This window comes from Natrix helvetica (assembly GCF_964273705.1).
Source record: "Natrix helvetica genome assembly, chromosome: 7".
Classification (NCBI taxonomy): domain Eukaryota; kingdom Metazoa; phylum Chordata; class Lepidosauria; order Squamata; family Natricidae; genus Natrix; species Natrix helvetica.
Genome location: NC_138558.1, coordinates 49,129,824 through 49,151,782, shown reverse-complemented (window position 1 = coordinate 49,151,782; position 21,959 = coordinate 49,129,824). Strand labels below are relative to the sequence as shown.

At 42.4% G+C, this 21,959-nt stretch overlaps 1 protein-coding gene across 2 annotated transcripts in view; it reads right to left on the bottom strand.

The window, feature by feature from the left end:
- ASB5 (ankyrin repeat and SOCS box containing 5) overlaps positions 1-21,639 on the bottom strand; it is a 43,455-nt gene extending 21,816 nt beyond the window's left edge. Inside the window, exon 1 of one of the 2 annotated variants that reach the window (XM_081959529.1) lies at positions 21,422-21,639. In XM_081959529.1, coding sequence (XP_081815655.1) covers positions 21,422-21,617 — 196 coding nt within the window. In that variant the 5' untranslated portion in view covers positions 21,618-21,639. Of the gene's footprint in view, positions 1-792; positions 1,075-21,421 lie in introns of those variants that run through there. The other variant, XM_081959530.1, reaches the window with a different exon arrangement.
- Between the last annotated feature and the right edge of the window lie 320 nt (positions 21,640-21,959).

Genomic DNA, 21,959 nt, shown 5'->3' with positions numbered 1-21,959 from the left:
TTTACTTTAAAGACAAAAAGTAGTGGCAATATCTGATTATTGTAAGGAAGGTTTCTATCAAGAAAATGGCATAATGGAAAGTATTAAATCTGTTTTCTTTTGCAGGTTAATATTTCTCTGGATCAAAATCTGCTTTTAAAATATAATCATTCAGCTATATGGTTAACATATCTGGTTTTAATCCAAAATGAACAAAGTCTGTAATAATCTTTATATTGGGATAATGACTATACAATTTCAGAATATCTTAAATCAGATCAGTTGAATTGTGAAATACAAGGAGGTAGATTTGTTGTTATTGTTAAATATGTAAGCAATAAGCAGTGCAAGATGTATTGTTTAGAAGAGGTTTCACAGCTCCATGTTGTAAGACTATTTTACAGAACAGATTAGATATTGACTCATTTCTGCAATTATATTTACCTGCAGTCCTTCTTTTCATTTGCACATAAGATATATTTATTACTATATTTGTATTTACATATAAGCATTCTCTTTCCTTCTTCCCTCTAAATATTACTTAGCAATCTTACTTAGCTATATTATATATTAATGCACATGGACATACATAAACACACACAAATACACATTTTGCCTATTGCAAAACCATCTCATACAAAATGCACATGGCTTGTTTTTAAATAGTCTGCTAAAATTGCACAAAAGCATTTGTCCTAATATATACAATAAAAATCCATATTTACATTGAAATTTTACTTGAGTCTTAACAAAAAGTGGACACGCAGCAAACACTAGTGTCCTACAAGCTGCTAAAACAATGAGTTTACTAACCTTGACTGGTGAGAATGCCCCAGTTAGCCTTCCGTTTCACAGGGCGCTCTTCTGTGCATTCTAGGTTTCTCTTTGAGAGATTCTGTTTAATGCTGCTCCTCTCAACAGCAGCATCTGTGGACATTTTCTTTAAACTCCTGCCAAGGCCTGTGTCATCAACGCTATTCCCTGCAGAACATTCATATCTGCTAACTAATTTCTTTCTTCCTTGACATTCTGGCTGTACTTATTTTAGAATAGCTTCCCGTAGAACAGTCACTACAGTTAAACCCATTCAGCAACATTTACTAACAGAACAGGCAGCTAGAGTGAGGGAAAGAAAAGATTGCATTGGCATGTTCTATTTATAAAGTAAGAAAAAATCAGCTTAGCTATGACATGGGTCTGTTTACATTATTTAAATGGAAGACACTCTTGGTTTTTATTCAAAGCTGTGCTAGAAACACTGTCCCATGATGACTCTAATAAAGACCTATCTAATCCCAAATATCCTTTGAAAAAAAATGGGATTAACACCCCCCCCCCACCTAAATACATGTTTGTATACAGTATACAGATACTGAGCTTCTAACAGTTCCTTAACACTTGGTTATGCCAGCAAGGCTGGGGGCCCCAGGAGGAAGCTGAACTTGTAATGTAGCTCTGCTATTATTAAAATCTCTTTACCCATCATTTTTCTGTTTGTTCTGTTTTTATCGTTTTAATATTTTCATAATTAATAATAAACATTTTTGTATTTATTCGGTTTTAGCTTTGTTACACTATCCAGAGTTGCTTTTGATGAAATGAGCAACTAGGATGGATGAATAGATGTATGTATGTATGTATGCATGCATGTATTAATGCATGGACGTATGGATGGATGGATGGACAGATGAAGGTAGGTATGGGAGAAGAATAGATCAATTATCTCTTCCTTGAATTGTTGCTGTTGGTATGTAAATTTCCTAAGTATTGTCTGGTTTTCAACCTATCTCAAATATTACATATATTTAAAATATATTTTAAAATATATGCTTATCCTGACTGGGCGGAGGGACTGAAAGGATATATGCATATTTGTAATCCCAACATTAGAACAGATTAAGTGAAATGATTTATATACTACAATCCCAAATTTTCTAATTTCCCAACAGAATGTCATGTTCATTGTTGTACTGCTAAATGATAAATAAATAAATAAATAAATAAATAAGTAAGTAAATAAATAAATAGGCAACATTAAAAATAAAAATATGGTTTTCTGCCTGGATGGTCTTCTGTGATGAGACGAATGACAGAAGAGGGAGTAGCGAGCGAGCTCCCATATTTGGGCATACCAGGGGTTGTAACACAAATACATACCTATTTCCCTGGCTCAGCTGATAAGGAGGAGAGCCTGTGGCTTCGTGGCTAATATAACTGCCTAATATGTAATACAGCCCTGGTTCGAATCCCAGTAAGGGTATGGCTAGCTGATGAGAGCTAAATAGCTTGAAATGGATCTATACTAGTCTCCCTTTATTTATTTATCAGCACAAATACAACATATATACCAGGGGTTGTAACACAAATACATATACATATGCATATACATACATACATACATACATACATACATACATACATACATACATACATGTATTTAAAATTTTTAAAAAATGTTTTTGGGAATAGGTAGACAGACTTCAAATGTTAAATTCAAGTCTGCATTCCAACAGCCAGAGCCAAAGGTCAATATGGTGTTTAAGAAAGAAAAGCAGACATATGTTTAAAATTAAGGAATATGGCCTCTCTGCAATGCATCATAGCCTAGGAATTTTCCATAGCAGAATTCTTTTGTAGTTCCTTCTCATAAACACTCCCTTCTATTTTTTATTACAGCATATAGGGGCGACACTTATTTTTATTATATTTAGAACAACCAGGACTCAGAAATAATGAGTAATCTAGTTTAAATAACTCTTGAGGTCTACTAATAGATTCCAATCTAGCTCTTGCCCTCCATTCTTCTCAAATACACTCATAGTGCTTACTTATGAATAATATGTGGCATGGATTTGCACTATATGTAGGGCTTGAGACAAATTACTTGTTTGTTTAAAGCATTTATACTGAACACTTAGTTACACATTATTAGAACAAATTTAAAGATCTAATTTACTATCAGACCAGTCAGCCCCATGCAACCAGGACAGTCTGGGGTAATATAGCTATGGTTGTTTCCATGGGTTATCACTGTACCACCTTTTTTCACTGCACCACCTTCCTCCAAACATGGAGAAAGCCAGAAATATAAAACATGAGAAATATCTTATATCTCTTATGCAAAAAAGGAAAGAAAAAAACCTAAACAGCAATTTAAACTCAGGCATCCATTTAATCTGGGGAGCATTAGGACATTTAATATATGTGGCCAGATGAGACCCTCCAGGGGGTAACCTGGCATAATAATTGTCTGATGGAAAGTCTTAGGCCAGTGATGGCGAACCTTTTTTGGCTCGCGTGCCACAAGTGGGGGGAGCGCAGGGGGGTCGAGTGTAGGCGTGCCGCACCCATAATGCAACGCGTGACCCCCCAGTGCACATGCGCGCACAACGCGCGACCCCCCCCATTTTTACATGCTTTTTTCGCCCTCCCCAGGCTCCAGGGGCTTTATAGGAGCCTGGGGAAGGCGAAAAGAGCCTCCCCCGACCTCCCGGACGCCCTCCGGAGGCTTCAGGGACCATCCGGAGGGTCGTTTTAAGCACTCCGAAGGCATCAGGGAAGCCTCGGACGGTCCCTGAAGCCTTCGGAGCGCTTAAAACGACCCTCCGAGCAACCCGGAAGTCACTTAATGGCCTCCGGACGGTCCCTGAAGCCTTCGGAACGCTTAAAACGACCTCCCGAGCAACCCGGAAGTCACTTCTGGGTTGCTCGGAGGGTCGTTTTAAGCGCTCCGAAGGCATCAGGGAAGCCTCGGACGGTCCCTGAAGCCTTCGGAACACTTAAAACGACCCTCCGAGCAACCCGGAAGTCACTTCCGGTTTGCTCGGAGGGTGGTTTTAAGCATTCCGAAGGCTTCAGGGATGGTCCCTGAAGCCTCCGGGGGGGCGGGGAGGCTCTTTTCGCCCTCCCCAGGCTCCTATAAAGCCTCTGGAGCCTGGGGAAGGCGAAAAATAGCTTTTAAAAAGGTGAACTCAGCTGGCCAGTGCACGCATGCGCGCTGGCCAGCTGACAGGGCAGCGTCTCACGTGCCCTGGCAAATGGCTCCGCATGCCACTTGTGGCACGCGTGCCATAGGTTCGCCATCACTGTCTTAGGCTATCCTAATCATCTTGTCACAGTATAATCTCCAAGACACAAACTGGCACCAAAATGGTACATCTAAAATAGTGTATGCTTTATTAGAAAACACAGCAGCAGGAAAAAAAATACAGATGGGTGACGTATGAGCCACGATGGTGCAGTGGTTAGACTTCAGTACTGCAGGCTACTTTTGCTGACTGCTGGCTACCTGTAATTTGGCAGTTCAAGTCTCACCAGGCCAGTGGTGGGTTTCTACCGGATCGCACCGGATCGCGCGATCCGGTTGAAGAATGAACCCGGAAGTAATTTCCTGCCCCGCCCCCTTGGCATTTTTTGCATCGGGGCTGACTCCCCGCCGCCACTGCTGTTCCTTGTCTTCTGGCCGCGGCCCCACGCCGTGGAAAACATAGGCGCAATTACAGCCCGGAGCAGGAGCAAAGCCCCTTTCCCAACTGGCCTTTCTTCGCTTGGAGGGCTTTGGAGGGAAGCTTCTGCAGAAGCCCGGGTGAGTGACAACAAGTTCCCACCGTTACGAAGTCTCGGAGACTGTAATTTTCTGAGCTGTGCGCGCGCGCCTGTTTTCCACGGCGTGGAGCAGCGGCGAGATTCTGTGTGGCCGGCAATGACTCAGGATGCCATCCGGGAAGACGAGGAACGCGAGGGGGGACCATTGACGGCCTCCGCAATCATCGCTCGCCTCGCAGAGCCTCGCTGCTGCTCCACGCCGTGGAAAACAGGTGCGCGCGCACAGCTCAGAAAATTACAGCCTCCGAGGCTCAGAACGCTTCGGAGGGAAGCTTCTGCATAAGCCCGGCCGAGTGACAACAAGTTCCCGCCGTTACGAAGTCTCGGAGGCTGAAATTGGAGGAGGAGGAGCTTCCGGTGATGGCGGTCACCTCCTGAGCTCCAGAGAACGCCGCGGAGCTCCCCGATGGGTTAGGACTGCTACCGGGCCTCATGTCATCAGAGGCCCGAGGGTCTGATAGCCTGTCCACCCTGGCTTGTTTTGAGCCCGTTTTGGGCTGCCAGGGTGGTCGGAGTAGTCCGGAGTCTGGCGGAGAGTGCGGAGAGCGCGGAAGGAAGGCTGTTTAGAACGAGGAGAAGGCGGGGCTGCAATGGCGGCAACAGCGGCAACAGCGATAACAGCAGCACAGAGCAGCACGGAGCAGCACGGAGCGGAACAGCAGCTCAGAGCGGAACGCAGCGTGGTGGACTGCGGGTTGCCCCAGGGCGAATGATGCAAGGTGAAAAAGATTCTGGCATGAATAGCGCTGGGGAGAATAACAACAAAATAATAACAACTAAAAAAGGTCGGATGGGTGTGAGGCTTGAGGCACAAGAGATTTGCATTGCTGCTGGCAACTGGCCTAAGACCGGGGAGGAGAATAAAGAGACCAAGATATGGCTAGGAGTTGGTGAGTTAGCCAGGAGAGACCAATTGGAGGCGGCTATGGCGACGGGTGAGGGAAAGGAAGGTCGCCATTGCCTGGACTTCTGCTGCTTTTTCTATCATACCCTGGCTGCTCCCAACGTTCCTATGCCCCCCCCAGGCCCTGCCAACGCCAGCAGGGGACACCAAACTCTAATTATAAATCTCTGTGGACCTCTAGGAAGGAACCATCCTGAACCAGTTCGAATAGTTTCCCACCTTTGGGTCATCCTGCCATGGAACATCTTGAACATCTTGAACAATCTCTCACCTTGTGGTCATTTTCGTCGTTTTATACAATTTTATGAAATTAAGGGTATTCGATCATTCCCACCCCCTTCTTCTCTATCTAGATATTTTTAACATATCCTTCCTCCCTCTAAGACCCCGACTCATAAGCCATCAACTTTTATTAACTTTTAACAACTTTCTATCAACCTTTATTAGCATCCTGATTCCCATTGGACTTTTAACGAACTATTTATTCGAGGTTGGACCTGCTCCGCCTGCGGGAGGCCCCTCTCTCGCAGGTGTGGCCCTTGGCTCTTTCAAGGGCCTGCCTTGATGACGGGTTTGTGAACCCCGAGAGGTGGAAGAAACGGAGGCTGAGGGGCTTTTTAATTAAATGTTTTTTAAAAGTTGTAAGGGGTTATAAGGATGGGGGGGAGGGGTTGTAGGGATGTGGGGGGGGAACTGGTTAGGAGGGATGGAAGAGCCAGGCACCTAGGTGTGGTCGAAAGAGGAGGGAGCGGAGTGGGGGAGGAGAGGGAAGAAAGCATTCCTGTGCAGGGCACCTTAATACCAACGGTCGTGGGGAGGGGCGGGTGCGAGGACAGTTTAAGAGCACGTAGTCGGTTGGGAGACCGGGGTTTTTGGTCATTCCCGGTCGTTTGTACCAACCCCTGCATACTAGGTGGTCAGGATCGACAGACCCAAGGCCTGAGACTGCTGTTATGCAATGCGAGGTCCGTTGTCAATAAGGCCCCCCTCATCTACGATCTAATTTTGGAGGGGGACCCGGACCTCGCCGGAATAACCGAGACCTGGTTGGGCCACGAGGGAGGTTTACCCCTTGTGGAAATGTGCCCCCCAGGTTATCGAGCATTTCACCAGCCTCGGGCCCAGGGAAGGGGCGGTGGGGTAGCAGTGATTATCCGGGAAGACTTAGAGCCGAGAGAGTTCACTGTGCCGCAGACATCCGGGTGTGAGTCCCTCGTCGTGAGATGGGGCCCAGGGAGGCAGTTGGGCCTGCTGATAGTATACCTGGCTCCTCGCTATACTTCAGCGGCCCTGCCCGAATTCCTTGAGCTGATCTCATCGGTGGCGGTTGAGACCCCCAAACTTTTAGTGATGGGGGATTTTAATCTGCCGTCGATGGGAGAAGCGTCTGAGGGGGTTCGGGAGTTCATGGCTTCCATGACAGCCATGGACCTGACCCAGTTAATTCAGGGCCCTACTCACGAGGGAGGCCACACCCTGGACCTTGTTTTTGTCTCTGGCCAGTGGACGAGTGATCTGGGAATAGGGGATCTAGACACTATTCCCCTGTCATGGTCGGATCACTCACTTCTCCGGCTGGACTTCCCTGGTGCTACCCCCCGCCGCGAGGAGGCGGAACTGGAAGGTATTAGATGGTTCCGCCCCAAGCGCCTGATGGAACCGGATAGGTTCCAGACGGAGCTTGGGCCACCTCCTGTGGACCTGACCCGCCCCCGAGTGGAGGACCTGGTAGTCGCATGGAATAGTGCGACTACCGGGGCCCTGGACCGGGTGGCGCCTTTGCGGCCTCTCCTGCGGCGACGAACCACCCTGGCACCTTGGTTTACCGAGGAGCTAAGGGTGATGAAACGCCACAAGAGACGCCTAGAGAGTCGTTGGAGATCCTCCCGCTCCGAGTTTGACCGAGCACAGGCACGAGCCTATTTGAAGACGTACCTTGTGGCATTAAGAGCGGCCAAACGTCAACATTGTGCCGCTCTTATTGCGTCTGCAGATAACCGCCCTGCCGCCCTGTTTCGGGTGACCCGTTCCCTCTTGTTTGAGAGACCACGGGAAGCCCCTCTACAGGGCAGAGCAGAGGAGTTTGGGAATTATCTACAGGACAAAGTCGCTCAAATCCGGATGGGATGGACCCCTTTCAGTGGCTCAGTAGAGACGCCCGTCGCGAGTCTTGAGGGACCGCTTTGGGAGGAGTTTGACTCGGTTGCCATCGAGGATTTGGACAGGTTGCGTGGACGTCTGCGACCCACCACATGTTTATTGGACCCGTGTCCCTCCTGGCTTGTACTGGCATCCTGGGAGGTTACGCGCGACTGGCTCCTGGGCCTGGTGAACGCCTCGTTGGGTGAGGGGTCTCTACCGGCCGCCTTGAAAGAGGCGGTGGTGAGGCCCCTGCTCAAGAAGCCTTCCCTGGACCCAACGGACCTAGTCAATTATCGTCCAGTCTCCAACCTTCCTTTTTTAGCGAAGGTTGTAGAGAGTGTGGTAGCACAGCAGTTCCCACGTCACCTGGAGGAAAATGATTATCTAGACCTGCGCCAGTCCGGCTTCCGACCCGGGCACAGCACGGAGACGGCCTTGGTCGCATTGGTTGATGATCTCTGGAGGGCCAGAGATAGGGGTTGTTCCTCTATCCTGGTCCTATTAGATCTCTCGGCGGCGTTCGATACCATCGACCATGGTATCCTGTTGCACCGGCTAGAGGGGCTGGGAGTCAGGGGCACCGTTTTACGGTGGTTTGGCTCCTACCTCTCTGGTCGGACGCAACGTGTGTTGACAGGGGAGCAGAGTTCGACCCGGAGGCCACTCACATGTGGAGTGCCACAGGGATCGGTGCTCTCGCCTCTCCTGTTCAACACATATATGAAACCGTTGGGCGAGATCATCCGTGGTTTTGGAGTGGGATATCATCTGTATGCTGATGACACTCAGCTATACATTTCCACTCCGAACCACCCCAATGAGGCCGTCGAAATGATGTCCCGGTGTCTGGAGGCCGTACGGGTCTGGATGGATGGCAACCGACTAAAACTCAACCCTTCCAAGACGGAGTGGCTGTGGCTTCCGGCCTCCCGGTTCAACCAGGTGCTCCCATCTCTGGCCATCGGGGGCGTCCAACTAGCCCCCATGGAACAGGTGCGCAATTTGGGCGTCCTCCTGGATGCCCGGCTGTCCATGGACAACCATGTAACAGCCGTGGCAAGGGGGGCGTTCCATCAGGTCCGCCTGATGCGCCAATTGCGCCCCTTATTGGACCGGGATGCCCTACGCACAGTCACCCATGCGCTAGTGACGTCTCGCCTGGATTACTGCAATGCTCTCTACATGGGGCTTCCCTTGAGATGCACTCGGAGACTACAGTTGGTCCAGAACGCGGCCGCGCGGGTGATTATGGGGAGGACTAGATACTCCCCTGTAACACCTCTCCTGCGCGAGCTGCACTGGCTGCCTGTGGTCTACCGAGTGCGTTTCAAGGTTTTGATTATGATCTTTAAAGCGCTCCATGGCACAGGGCCTAGTTATATGCAGGATCGCATCCTGCCCCACACATCCCTACGACCAATTCGCGCACACAGAGAGGGACTTCTCCGGGTGCCGTCCGCCAAACAGTGTCGGGGGGCGACACCCAGGAGCAGAGCCTTCTCTGTGATGGGCCCAGCCCTGTGGAATGACCTCCCCCGTGATATCAGGATTATTTCCGACCTCCGCTCCTTCCGTGTACAGCTGAAGACCCACCTCTTTCAATTATCCGGCCTGGCTCAATCGCAATCGTAATCTTCCCATTCCTCCAAACTGTTTTTAAACTGTCTGTAAATATTAATTTTTTGGGTTTCTACAATTGGGGTATTTTAAAGCTGATTTTTAACTGTCTATTGATGTAATTTGTTTCCTCCTCCGTGTATGTATGTGTGTATGTATGTGTGTTGTATATGTATGTACATTTGGTGTTGTTATATATTTTTTATGTTTTATGCTCCATTGTACGCCGCCCCGAGTCCTACTTGGAAAGGGAGCGGCTAATAAATCCAAATTTATTATTTATTATTATTAATTTTCTGAGCTGTGCGCGCGCGCCTGTTTTCCACGGCGTGGAGCAGCAGCGAGGCTCTGCGAGGCGAGCGATGATTGCGGAGGCTGTCAACGGTCCCCCCTCACGTTCCTCGTCTTCCCGGATGGCATTTGGAGTGATTGCCGGCCACACAAACCTCGCTGCTGCTCCACGCCGTGGAAAACAGGCGCGCGCGCATAGCTCAGAAAATTACAGCCTCCGAGGCTTCGTAACGGTGGGAACTTGTTGTCACTCGGCCGGGCTTATGCAGAAGCTTCCCTCCAAAGCCCTCCAAGTGAGGAAAGGCCAGTTGAAAAAGGGGCTTTGCTCCTGCTCTGGGCTGGAGGCTTCCCTCCGAAGTCTTGGGATGTTCTGAGGAGCCCCCCAAGGAAAAACGCCGCTGCCAGGTAGTTAAAAGTACCTCTCTGATTCTGTCAGACTCTGTCAGTCTCTCTCTGATTCCCTCTCTCACTCCCTCTCTCTGTTCCTCTCTCTCTCTGTCTGTCTGTCTCACTCACACACACACACACACACACTGTGGTCACCTTGTTGAGTGTTCCAATCACATTTGAAACACTCAACAACTGGCCTGCATTTATGGTATTTTGCAGCATTCTGTAGTCATAGGACCAAAATATATGGTTAAAAGCATATATTTTGGTCCTATGACTGCAGAATGCTGCAAAATACCATAAATGCAAGCCAGTTGTTGAGTGTTTCAAATGTGATTGGAACACTCAACAAGGTGACCACAGTGTGTGTGTGTGAGTGAGACAGACAGACAGACAGACAGAGGAACAGAGAGAGGGAGTGAGGGAGGGAATCAGAGAGACTGACAGACACACACACACACACACACACACACACACAGACAGAGAGGGGGAGGGAGGGAGAGAAAGATAGACACACACAGAGTGAGTGATTAAGTGAATGAGTGAGAGACAGACACACCCACATACACAGAGTGACAGAGAGAGAGGAAGGGAGGGGAGAGAGACAGAGGGAGAGACAGAGACAGACACACACACACACACACACACACACACAGAGTGAGTGAGAGACAGACAGACACACACACACAGAGTGACAGAGATGGGGGAAGGAGGAGAGAGATACAGAGATACAGAGAGAGAGACAGACAGATAGACACCCAGAGAAAATGACAGAGGGAGACAGAGAGGGAGAGAGGGAGAGAGAGACAAAGAGCCAGAGAGAGAGAGAGAAAGAAAAAGAAAAAAAGAAAGTGGGAGAGAGAGATGAAAGAAAGAAAGAAAAAGAACTTATGACCACAATTGAGCCCAAAATTTTGGTTGCTAAGCAAGAGCATCGTTAAGTGAGTTTCACCACATTTTCCAAGTTAGCCATGCCCACCTGGTCACATGACTGCCAAGCCACTCCCGCCAGGTCACATGGCTGGCAAGCCACTCCCACAAAGGAGGCCACACCCACAGAGTAGGTTCCAAAAAAATTTGAAACCCACCACTGCACCAGGCTCAAGGTTGACTCAGCCTTCCATCCTTTCAAGGTGGGTAAAATGAGGACCCAAATTGTTGGGGGCAATATGCTGACTCTGTAAACCGCTTAGAGAGGGTTGTAAAGCACTGTAAAGCGGTATATAAGTCTAAGAGCTATTGCTATTTGCAGAAAGGGTTTGAAGTTCATTAGCAGAGGACATAAAGGGACTATAGATAGTTTCCTCAAGAATGGAGATGGAGCTTCTGGAAAAATAGTTGTGAGATGAATCATAGGAGGCTTTGTACACATCCAAAATTATCTAACATAAATTAACACTCTTTCCCATTGGCTCCTTACTACCTATGGAAGCCAGAGTAGGTTGAATTTATTCAGCCACTCCATCTTCGATTGGGCTATTTTTCTTCCCACTACCATGTTGCTCTCAGAAAGACTCAAGAGAAATATCTAGCAAGGTCCTCTTTCCTGTTTTACTTGAGGGAAGAGGAAGGAGATATGTTTTCTCAAGCTGCACAACCAACTATATCTCTTGGGCTTCCTTCCTAGAGGTAGAACATGCTAGGATACAATCATTGTGTGTGTGTGTGTGTGTGTGTACACTGATTTAATAGAGACTTGATTCTAGAGACTTGCCTATGCAGAGGTGGCCATTACAATCAGACTTAAAATCTTAACTGAGACAACAAAAAAATAAAGAACTAAGGAGAAAAAACAAAAGCAAAAATTCTCCTGTGTAAAGTCTCAGTATTAAGATAAAACTGACAACAGCTAGCTATAATTTTAAAGCTATCATTCCAATACTGCCAGCAATAGGTCCCATCATTATGAGAAAGGAAAAAGCTAATGGGTTTGCTTAACAAACCCAGTGATTGCTTTACAATAGCAGTATTCACTTAACAACCACCACGAAAAAGATTATAAAATTGGGTGCCATCATGTGTTGGCCTGCTTTATGTCTCTCATTATAATACCACTGAAACTACGTTTGATTTGATTTGAATGATTTGAGGTAATCTATTGACCATCTTGCAGCCTATTCTATTTCACAGGGTAAAAATATGAAAGGAGGATAAAACTGGAGGGTAACTGTTAAAACTGTAGTAACAGTACAATATGCTCTAGGGATTAGCCTCACAGCTGTGTAGGCTGCCTGAGCACCTTGACTTCATATGTAGAGCTTTTGGTGTCCTTCTTGTCATGGTTAGATCACATCCTCATTACTATGGGATTATTTGGTGCTATTACCCACTACGGGGAAGCCTATTAGTTTGATCCACCTGCAGCTACCGATAGATCTGGATTTCAGAGAGAACTGGGGTTGTTCTTGTTGGTCTGTTCCATGATCTATCCAAGGCCTTAATGGCGGTTTGGAATGGGGGAGGGCAGTGGAGGCTTTTGATCAGATCCTTATGGGATTACTTTTTCCTCTCGTGGAACAGATCCCTCCCTGTAATTTACAGAGGAACTGAGGTAGTTGAAGTGATACAATAGACATCTAGAGCATTGCTGGTGATCTGCAAGGGATGAACTTGACTGTGCATGGGTTATTGCCATGATTAAGGCTTTCACCTACCTCAGAGTGTTAAGAATGGTGAAGTGCCATTTTCTGCCCTTATTACATTGATGGCTAGCTGTCCTACACTCCTGTTTGACACAGTCTCTCTTGGATAAAGGAACTCAGAGAACCCTTTGTAGGGCCCTGTGTAAGAATCTGTCAAAGTTTCTCAAATTTGCTCACAATTGGATGCCAGCCTTGTTATAGCTCCAAAGCTATAAAACTTTTTGACAAAGTCTTGTCAAATTATCTGAACCTGTTGGTCCCAATAAAGCGGACAGAGGACTGTGAGTTCAGCCACTTCTCTTTAGATCAAAGCCCCTAACTTGTTAAAGCAAGCTGGGGAGTGGCATGTGAGTAAGCTCTAGTGGTGAAAAACTCTTGAGTGAAGGGTTGATCCTTTGCCTCTTAAGAAAGTTTTGGTCTTCTCCCTTCTCAGGAAGCCATTGCTGGGCCCAACAATACTTGATAATTTGGATTATCATTGGCATGTGTGGGACATGTTAGACTCGCACCATCACTCCAGACCTTCCAAAGGTTCCTCAATACATTGTTACACTAGCATGCCAGGTGAACCCAGGGAACTAATGAACTAGTGAGGAGACTCTGTTATTATTAACATTCCTTTGTCTATTATTTCTTTTTAAATATTTTTTATAGTTTTTAATGTTCATCATCATCAGTGCCCTGGAAGACCTACAAGAAATATCATTTGCCTGCAAGCAAGAACTGGTGGGACCATAAATAGAGAAAGTCATAGAAAATGAAAAAACTAAATTGCTCTACCTGCCACGTAAAACCCCAGACTTAACAACTGTCAATAAGAAAGACCAAAAAAGTCTGCATAGTGGACATGGTAGTACGTTGAGAAAGGAAAATAAAAGAGAAAGAACTGGAGAAGATAACAAAATACAAACACCTGCAAACAGAAATGGAACAACTGTGGCAGTAGTAGGGGTCTTGAGTACAGTCCCAAAACATCTGGAGCACCACTTGGACACCATTGGCATTGACAAATTCACCATCATTCAATTACAAAAGGCAGTTTTACTCAGAACAGCTTACATCCTGGTATGAAACATTATCAAACATCCAAGATCTGCCCATTCGAGATCCTTAGAAAGGACCTGACAGGTAGACAAAAATGGCAAATCCAGTCTGAGCATCTGGTTAACTTGCAACAAACAACAATAATAACAATAATAATAATTAGAAACTTTTCCAGAAGTTTGGGTTAGAATGCAGCAAAAATTACTGGGCATACCAAGTTGACAAAGTTCTTGAAAATGAACAGGTCAAGATTTTGCAATACCAGAGAAACAACTAGAAAAAATAACGAAATACCACAATCTGCAAGTTGAAGTTGAATAATTGTGGAGCAAAAAAATCAATGGTTGCAACCAATAGAAGTAGAAGCCCTTGGAGTAATACCCAAAGGGCTGCCTAGATACATGGAAATGTTCAACTTATCAAATCTTAATATTCTGACTTTGCAAAGAACCACCTTATTCAGACATTACCTTAACAGCTCTTAGGTTCTTGGTTAAGACTTGAACTGTTATGTTTTTACCAGTCCTAGATTGTAAATCAAATCGAAGATTAAATCAATAACAACAACAAACATCCAGATCTGCCTATCATAGCTCCTTGGAAATACTCTATGTGTAGATAAAAGTGTCAAAACCAGTCTGAATATCTGGCTTAATAGCGGGTGCAGCAAAATTTCACAAACTGACTATCTACAATTCTATGACCGAGTTGCTAAGATCATTCACTAGAAATTGTGCCAGAAGTTTGGATTTGAGTACAGCAAGAACCACTGGGAACATCAGGTTGAGAAGGTTCTAATCTAGAGAATGAAAAAGTCAAGATCTTGTGGGAATTCAGACTGACAGGCACTTGGCCTACAACACACCTGACATAATAAGAAGCCTCTGACTTAACACATAATAAAGTCAAGGAATTAACTTCAGCCAAGTAGATTCGATGAATTCGCAAGATAAAACTGAGTGGAGGAAACATCAGAAAAGCCATAAATACCTGGGCTATACCTGTAATTCGATACTCTGCAGGAATAATTGACTGGACCCAGATGGAGTTGGACAATTTGGACAAAAAAACAAGGAAGCTTATGACAATGAATCATGCTTTGCACCCTTAAAGTGATGTTGACGGATTGTATCTACCAAGAGCAGAGGGTGGTCGAGGACTCCTACAAGTAAAGCAGACTGTGGAAGAAGAAAGACACAGCTTGAATGATTACATCCAGAAAAGTGAAGAACCAATAATTAAGGAAGTAAATAAAGGAGGTCTTTTGAAGACAACTAAGTCAAAAGCTGAATATAAGAAATAAGTAATTGAGAAGCGAGCTGAGAATTGGAAAAGCAAAGCTATGCATGGCCAATACTTGAAAAGTATTGAAGGCAAAGCTGATCAAAAACTAACTTGGAACTGGTTAAGATCAGGAGTACTGAAAAAAGAAACAGAAGGCTTTATTTTGGCACCTCAAGAACAAGCCTTAGCCACAAACTGCATGAAGGCAAAAATTCAACATGTTACCACCAACAGCAAATGTCGCCTCTGTAATGAGAAAGATGAGATAGTCGACCACTTGATCAGCAGGTGCAGCAAAATTTCACAAACTGACTACCTACAACACCATGACCGTGTTGCTAAGATTCACTGGAAATTGTGTCAAAAGTTTGGATTTGAGTACAGCAAAAACCACTGGGACCATCAGGTTGAGAAGGTTTTAGAGAATGAGAAAGGCAAGATCTTGTGGGACTTCAGAATCCAGACTGACAGGCACTTGGTCTACAACCTGACATAACAATAATTGAAAAGAAAAAAGTATGGTTCATTGACATAGCAATACCTGGTGATGCACGAATTGAAGATAAACAGCAAGGAAAAATCACAAAATACCGGGACTTGCAAACTGAGGTTGAGCGACTATGGAAAAAGAAATCATGTGTTGTCCCATTTGTAATTGGAGCCCTTGGAGCAATACAATACAATACAATAGTAGAGTTGGAAGGGACCTTGGAGGTCTTCTAGTCCAACCCCATGCCTAGGCAGGAAACCCTATACCGTTTCAGACAGATGGCTATCCAACATCTTCTTAAAAACCTCTGGTGTTGGGGCATTCACAACTTCTGGAGGCAAGATGTTCCACTGATTAATTGTTCTAACTGTCAGGAAATTTCTCCTCAGTTCTAAGTTGCTTCTCTCCTTGATTAGTTTCCACCCACTGCTTCTTGTTCTACCCTCAGGTGCCTTGGAGAATAGTTTGACTCTCTCTTCTTTGTGGCAACCCCTGAGATATTGGATACCTAAAGAGCTACCTCGCTATTCGAAAATTCTAAATTTACCTGACTTGAACATTCTGACTCTACAAAAACCACCCTACTTGGAACAACTTATATCCTCCGACATTACCTTAACAGATCCTAGGTCCTTGGTCCTAACTCGAGTTGTTGAGCTACCAACCAGCCCAAAGGCTGTGAATCTCACCAAAGATTAAGCAAATAATAACAATAATAACAATAACAATAACAGCAATAATAATAATAGCTGTTCCAGGAGATGCCAGAGTCGAAGAAAAAGAACTAGAAAAAGTAATGAAATATGTCGATCTGGCCATCGAAACTACATGGCTATGGATGAAGCATGTAACAGTGATACCCATTGTCATCGGGGCACTTGGCACCATGTCCAAGAATTTTACAAGATACATCAACAAATTGCAGCTTCCTACAATAACATCAGCGGAACTGCAAAAAATGCGCTACTTGGAACATCTTATATTTTAAGAAGGTACTTGGTTGATACCTAGGACGCTAGCAGCAAACCGTATCAACCATTAGCACCAGTCAATGGTATTTGTGATGCATTTTTGAATGTTGAGTTGGCTGAGTTTCATGTTTAATGAATAAAGTACATAATAATAATAATAAAATTAAGAAATTGCAGCTTCCCGCAATAACACCCGAACTGCAAAAAACTGCGCTACCCGGAACATCGTTTATTTTAACAAGATACTTGGTTGATACCTAGGATGCTGACAGCAAACCGTATCAACCATTAATACCAGTCAATGGTATTTGTGATGCATTTTTGAATGTCAGTTGACTGAATTTCATGTTTAATGAATAAAGTATATAATAATAATAATAATAATAATAATAATAATAATAATAATAATAATAATAATAATAATAATAATGATGACAGCCATTTATTTTGTGAGAAAGACAACTAAATAATTTGAAACATAAATAAAAAATATGCAGTTTGGACTTGGGGAATGGTGGCATTTAAATACAATAAATAAATGATACAATAATAAAATCAACAAAATAACCCCATATTGAAAGGAAGGGATAGTTATCCAGAGATTATATCAAAAACATTTCTTAGGCACTTGGACTAGATACATCATTTGGCATGCATACTGTATGCTAGTTTAGTAGCTCAACAGTTCACCATAATGCTAGAGAAAAAATATGCTGAATCCTTAGTATCACATATATTGAGTTGAATAGTCTATATGGCATTCCTTTTATAGCCATCAAAACTTATTGTACCTAGAAAGCTTGGGTGAGTTGCTATTGTTTCTATTAATAGAACTCTGTTCCTTCTGGAATGTGAATTGTGAAAACATGTACTATTTTCATTCTCCAAGCAACTGTTGTTGAGTGACATTATCAGTTGCAATTATTAAATGGTACACTATGAAAACATTTAGAGCTGAAGGGTCAGATAATTGGGCATGACCATCAAAGGGAAAAATGGTAGAGAGGGCAAATCTGATCCTTTATCAGCACACTTCAATACTTTAATATTTCTAAATCCCTGTGACAAAAAAATACCCAGATTTAATCAAGACTTTTAAGTTTCCAATTTAAAAAAAAATAAAGAACAGTAAACATTTTTTTCTTACATATCAAATCTAACAATTAGTCTGAATTTCCAAGCCTTCTCTGGCATATCTCCTCTGTCATTTATTTTCCTGATAAGGAATAGTTGGGAAAAAACTTGAGCAGAGTTTATTTTTCCTTCCTGCCTATATTTCAAACCAGTACATGAACAAAAAACTGTAAATAAAAGAAAGGGAACAGAAAAAAAAATCACACTAGAGCACTGCCAGAGGAAAATAAAGCTTGGGAATATAGAAGTACATGTGCAATTTGAAAACTGTAAACTTCCATATTCAATATTTATGGCTAGAAAGATTAATAGCATGCAATTTATAGAAATAATTGTAAATTATTCTTATAAAAGATTTGAGGGATCACACAAGGAATTCCATATATATCATACAAGGAACTCCATAAGTCCATATCTTCTCACTAAGTATGTTCAAGAAAACACAGCTTATATGTCTTTGTATGTGCACATTAAGTTTTGTAAAGATTCATTTGTATTCACTATTATATATTTGTTAATATACATTGTTTATAACTTGTGATATTATTAATATATTTATGAACTTGTGACCAATTCATTTATATGATGTATGTATTTCCAAAAGATTTCCCACCAATAATCAAATTGGGAGATCTGCTCTTCACTTTTAGTGTTCATATTGTTGTTAAGCCACTTCTTTTACTAGCTAACATAATAAATATGTGCATGACTTAAATTTTAGACTACGTAAGTTGTGTTTGAACTGCATGGTCTTATATCTGCCAATTTTTCAAAATTTTTCACTCTAGGACCCACAACATTTTTCTACCCATCACAAAAATCTTCAGGTATGAAATGAATTAAGTTCACTTCCATAATTAGTCAAAATAATGTATCTTTAGGGCTTTCTTAAAGGTCACCAGAGATTCTTAGACCTCTTATTCAGCAGTCCCCAATCTTTTTGATAGCAAGGACCAGTTTTCTGGAAGACAATTTTTTTATGGACTGGGGGTGGTGGTTTTACTTTTGCTTGTTTGCCCGCAGTTCACTTCCAGCTGTGTGGCCTGATTCCTAACAGGCTAAGGACCGGTACCAGTCCAAGGTCCAGAGGTTGGGGAACCATCTTACAATATTTTGGTTGAGTACTCACAGAAGTTCAAACAGCAACTATAAGCAGCTCCCCCCAAAAGTCTTAATGAGTAGTAGTGATCATGTAAGAACAAAGTACTCTCTGGGCTGCTTTGGATGGAGGCTTCTAAGGGCGTTCAAGATAATTATTTATATTATGCTGCAAAGCAAACTGGCAACCAATCCAATCATTTTAATAGTGGAATGATCAGCCTTAGTCACTCTAGAGATCAATAATAAACTAGCATTAAAACTCATTGTAAGAATACATACCTAAGACATATCTCAGCTGAACTTCATAGGAATATGCTTTTTCAAGAATTCACACCATAGAGTGGCATTGTTTTATAAGAACAGTGATGGTGGACAAGCTTTATTTTGCTTGTATGCACATTTTTAGCAGATAAGCGCAACACATTTAAGTGGTATCATAAGGCATTCAGTTGTTTTTAAAATGGAAGAGTATGGGGAAGGAATCACTTGAGATATCAATTATGCAATTAATACATTTACAGTTAATTGATATCATTGCATTTAGTATATAGGACTATCATATCTGGGCTGCAAAACTCCAGATGGTCACTAGATGGCAATACATAATAGGTTTTTAATCTGCATATTTGCCACCTAATTCTGGTACTCCTATTATTAGATTGGAGAAAATACCAGGATCAAAAGCCAGAGTTGAACGGAACCTCAGAGGCCCTCTAATCCAACATAGTGCTCAGTACAGATCCACTGTGCATTTCAGACAGTCACCAACCTCTTTTCAAAGTTCTCCAGCAATGAGAAACACAGCACCATGGAACACAGCTCCATGAAACAACTTATTTGATTGGTTAACAGTTCTTAACATTAGAAAGCTCTCTAATATCTAACCTGAATTTATTTCCCCTTAATTCCAACATATTCCTCTTAATCTTTTGCAGGCTAAACCTATCCAATTCCTCAAGCTGCTCTTCACGTTACTTTATGCCAGCCTCCTCAGCAGACATTCTTGGTCACCTTCCTATTGTGAATCAAATATTAGCAGATCCCTTTGTTTCTTCTTTCACCTTCTGACAAATGAAGTTGTCAGTAAGGGAACACAAGACTTGTTGGACCTCCGTCTCTTCAGAGTTAGATTTCCAGCTGGAATTTGGAAACCTTTCATTGTTGTCATCATACGTCTTCTTTGAAAGTGGGGTCATCTATTAAAGAAAGGCCATATCTTCTGCTTGCCCAAGCCATCTATAATAAACTTACAGAAAAAAATACTTTTGTTTCTCTAGGAGTATCTAGATGGAGTCTGATATGAGTTTTATTCTGTTCATCAATTTGATCCATTTCAAATGTTTTGGGAAAACTGAATCAACTTGATTCGTCGCTTCAGTTTGATATGACATTCTGTTTTGCTTCAGAAATAACATTTAATTTGGACATTAAATTAAAGCATTTTCAAATTGAACGAGAATTTTCCATAGCCTTATAAATAATATTTCCTGGCTCGTAAAAATATTTTTGCATGCTATGGAGAAATTTGTATTTTTAAAGGCAAAGTGTTGATTATAAAACAGGCATATACACAGAAATACTCTTGCAACATTGATGACCAATTGTGCATGTATTGTGTACAAAACAATATAATATATTATTAATGGAGACATATAGTTTCAGAGCAACCATGAGTAGAATCTGGGATGTATGATAGAAAATTTCTCCCCAAATTGACATTCCTCTTAGGAATCTTTTCATAAAGGTTAAACAATCATAAATTCATTATATTCTACCAAAAGATATGTTCTCCACATTTCAGCATTTGCCCATACTGTTAATTATTGCTGTCAGTTCCCAGGCAACACTTGTTCGTAAGAACCTGCATTAAGTTATATTTGCACCTTGAAGACAAATATATGGAGCAGAGGGTCATTATCACACAAATATTAAATATTTGTATCCTACATTTTATATTATTATTACATATAAATTATCCTATTTGTAAATTTACTGTCTGTTTTTGATTGCCCAGTATTTTTTTAAAAATTATAATCTTGCTAATTGAATCATTTTGCTATATACTTGCCAGATCTTTTTGAATATTAGAATATATACTTAAACTATTTATGATTTGTTGTGTTTTTAAATCATAAGATAATTTTAACACAACAGACAAAATAAATGTATATTTCCATTGGTTTATATCATAAGGTTGACTCCTCAATTCAAAGGTTTGTGCGGGGAGTTTATTTGGCAATAATAAGAAAGCCCTGGCATTCCCCCCCCTCCCCCCAAGATGCATAGACTACAATGCAGCCTATGAGATTTCCTCGTAGTCTTCTATCCAAGTACCTACAAACAGTTACGGGAGAAGAGACTGTCAAAAAGTCAGCTATAAATCTAGTATAAAACTATATGGCTATTTATTAGAATGAAATAATTGGCTATTCTAAATTCAGCACTTACTAATAATTCTGAAAGATTACAGTATTGCTTGCTATATATAGAAGTCAGACTTGAGGTGGATATTAACTGAAAAGGAGATTAATTAAATTTTGGAAAATTTATTAATGCCAATTATTAGTATATTTTACATAAAATTAATAAATATATATTTACAATACACAAAGAATAGACATATTAGATTCCATCAGTTTCATTTAAGTTCTTTCCTATTAAATGGTCTGGACACTGCATGAAGACAACTGATACTTCTGAGTGTAAAAACAAATGTATGAATGCAGATAACAAAAATCGACATGGGTAGGATGGAGAACAAATGCTTAACAAGGTATTTTTATAAACCTGGCAGATCAGTAACAACAAATAATAGAAAGAAGCATACCTTGTCCTTGAGGAATTCCATAAAACTCAGCAGCTATTCTTGCTGCCTCTTTACGATTCCCCTTTACAATATAGAAATGACTGAGTATTGCAAGACTGATTTTTACAAAAAGTTTAAAGCAGAAAAGTGAAAGTATTGTAAAGTAGACATTGTATAGTTGTTGGGCAAAAGGCCGATTTTCCTCTACAACAGTCATTGCTGCACAAGTGTCTTTGTCAGTGTTTAGAAACAGCTCTGAAATATGTTGCTAAGATCATATGGCTCCAGCCAGACACTCCTAGGGAACAGCTGGTCCTGAGGAAAGAAAATATCAGCTGGTCATGATGTATGCAGCTCAAAATATGAGGATTATTTATACTGTAAATAGCATTGAGTTCACTAGCACTCCCACTAGCTTGATGGTATTTAACTGAAGAATACATACAAACAGCTTTAAAAAATCAATTATAAGGGGCTGGTTTAAAAGGATCAATAAGTGCAAGTTTTGGGCTGTTGAAGAATGGATCTCAAATTGTATTATTTACATTATATAATGTCA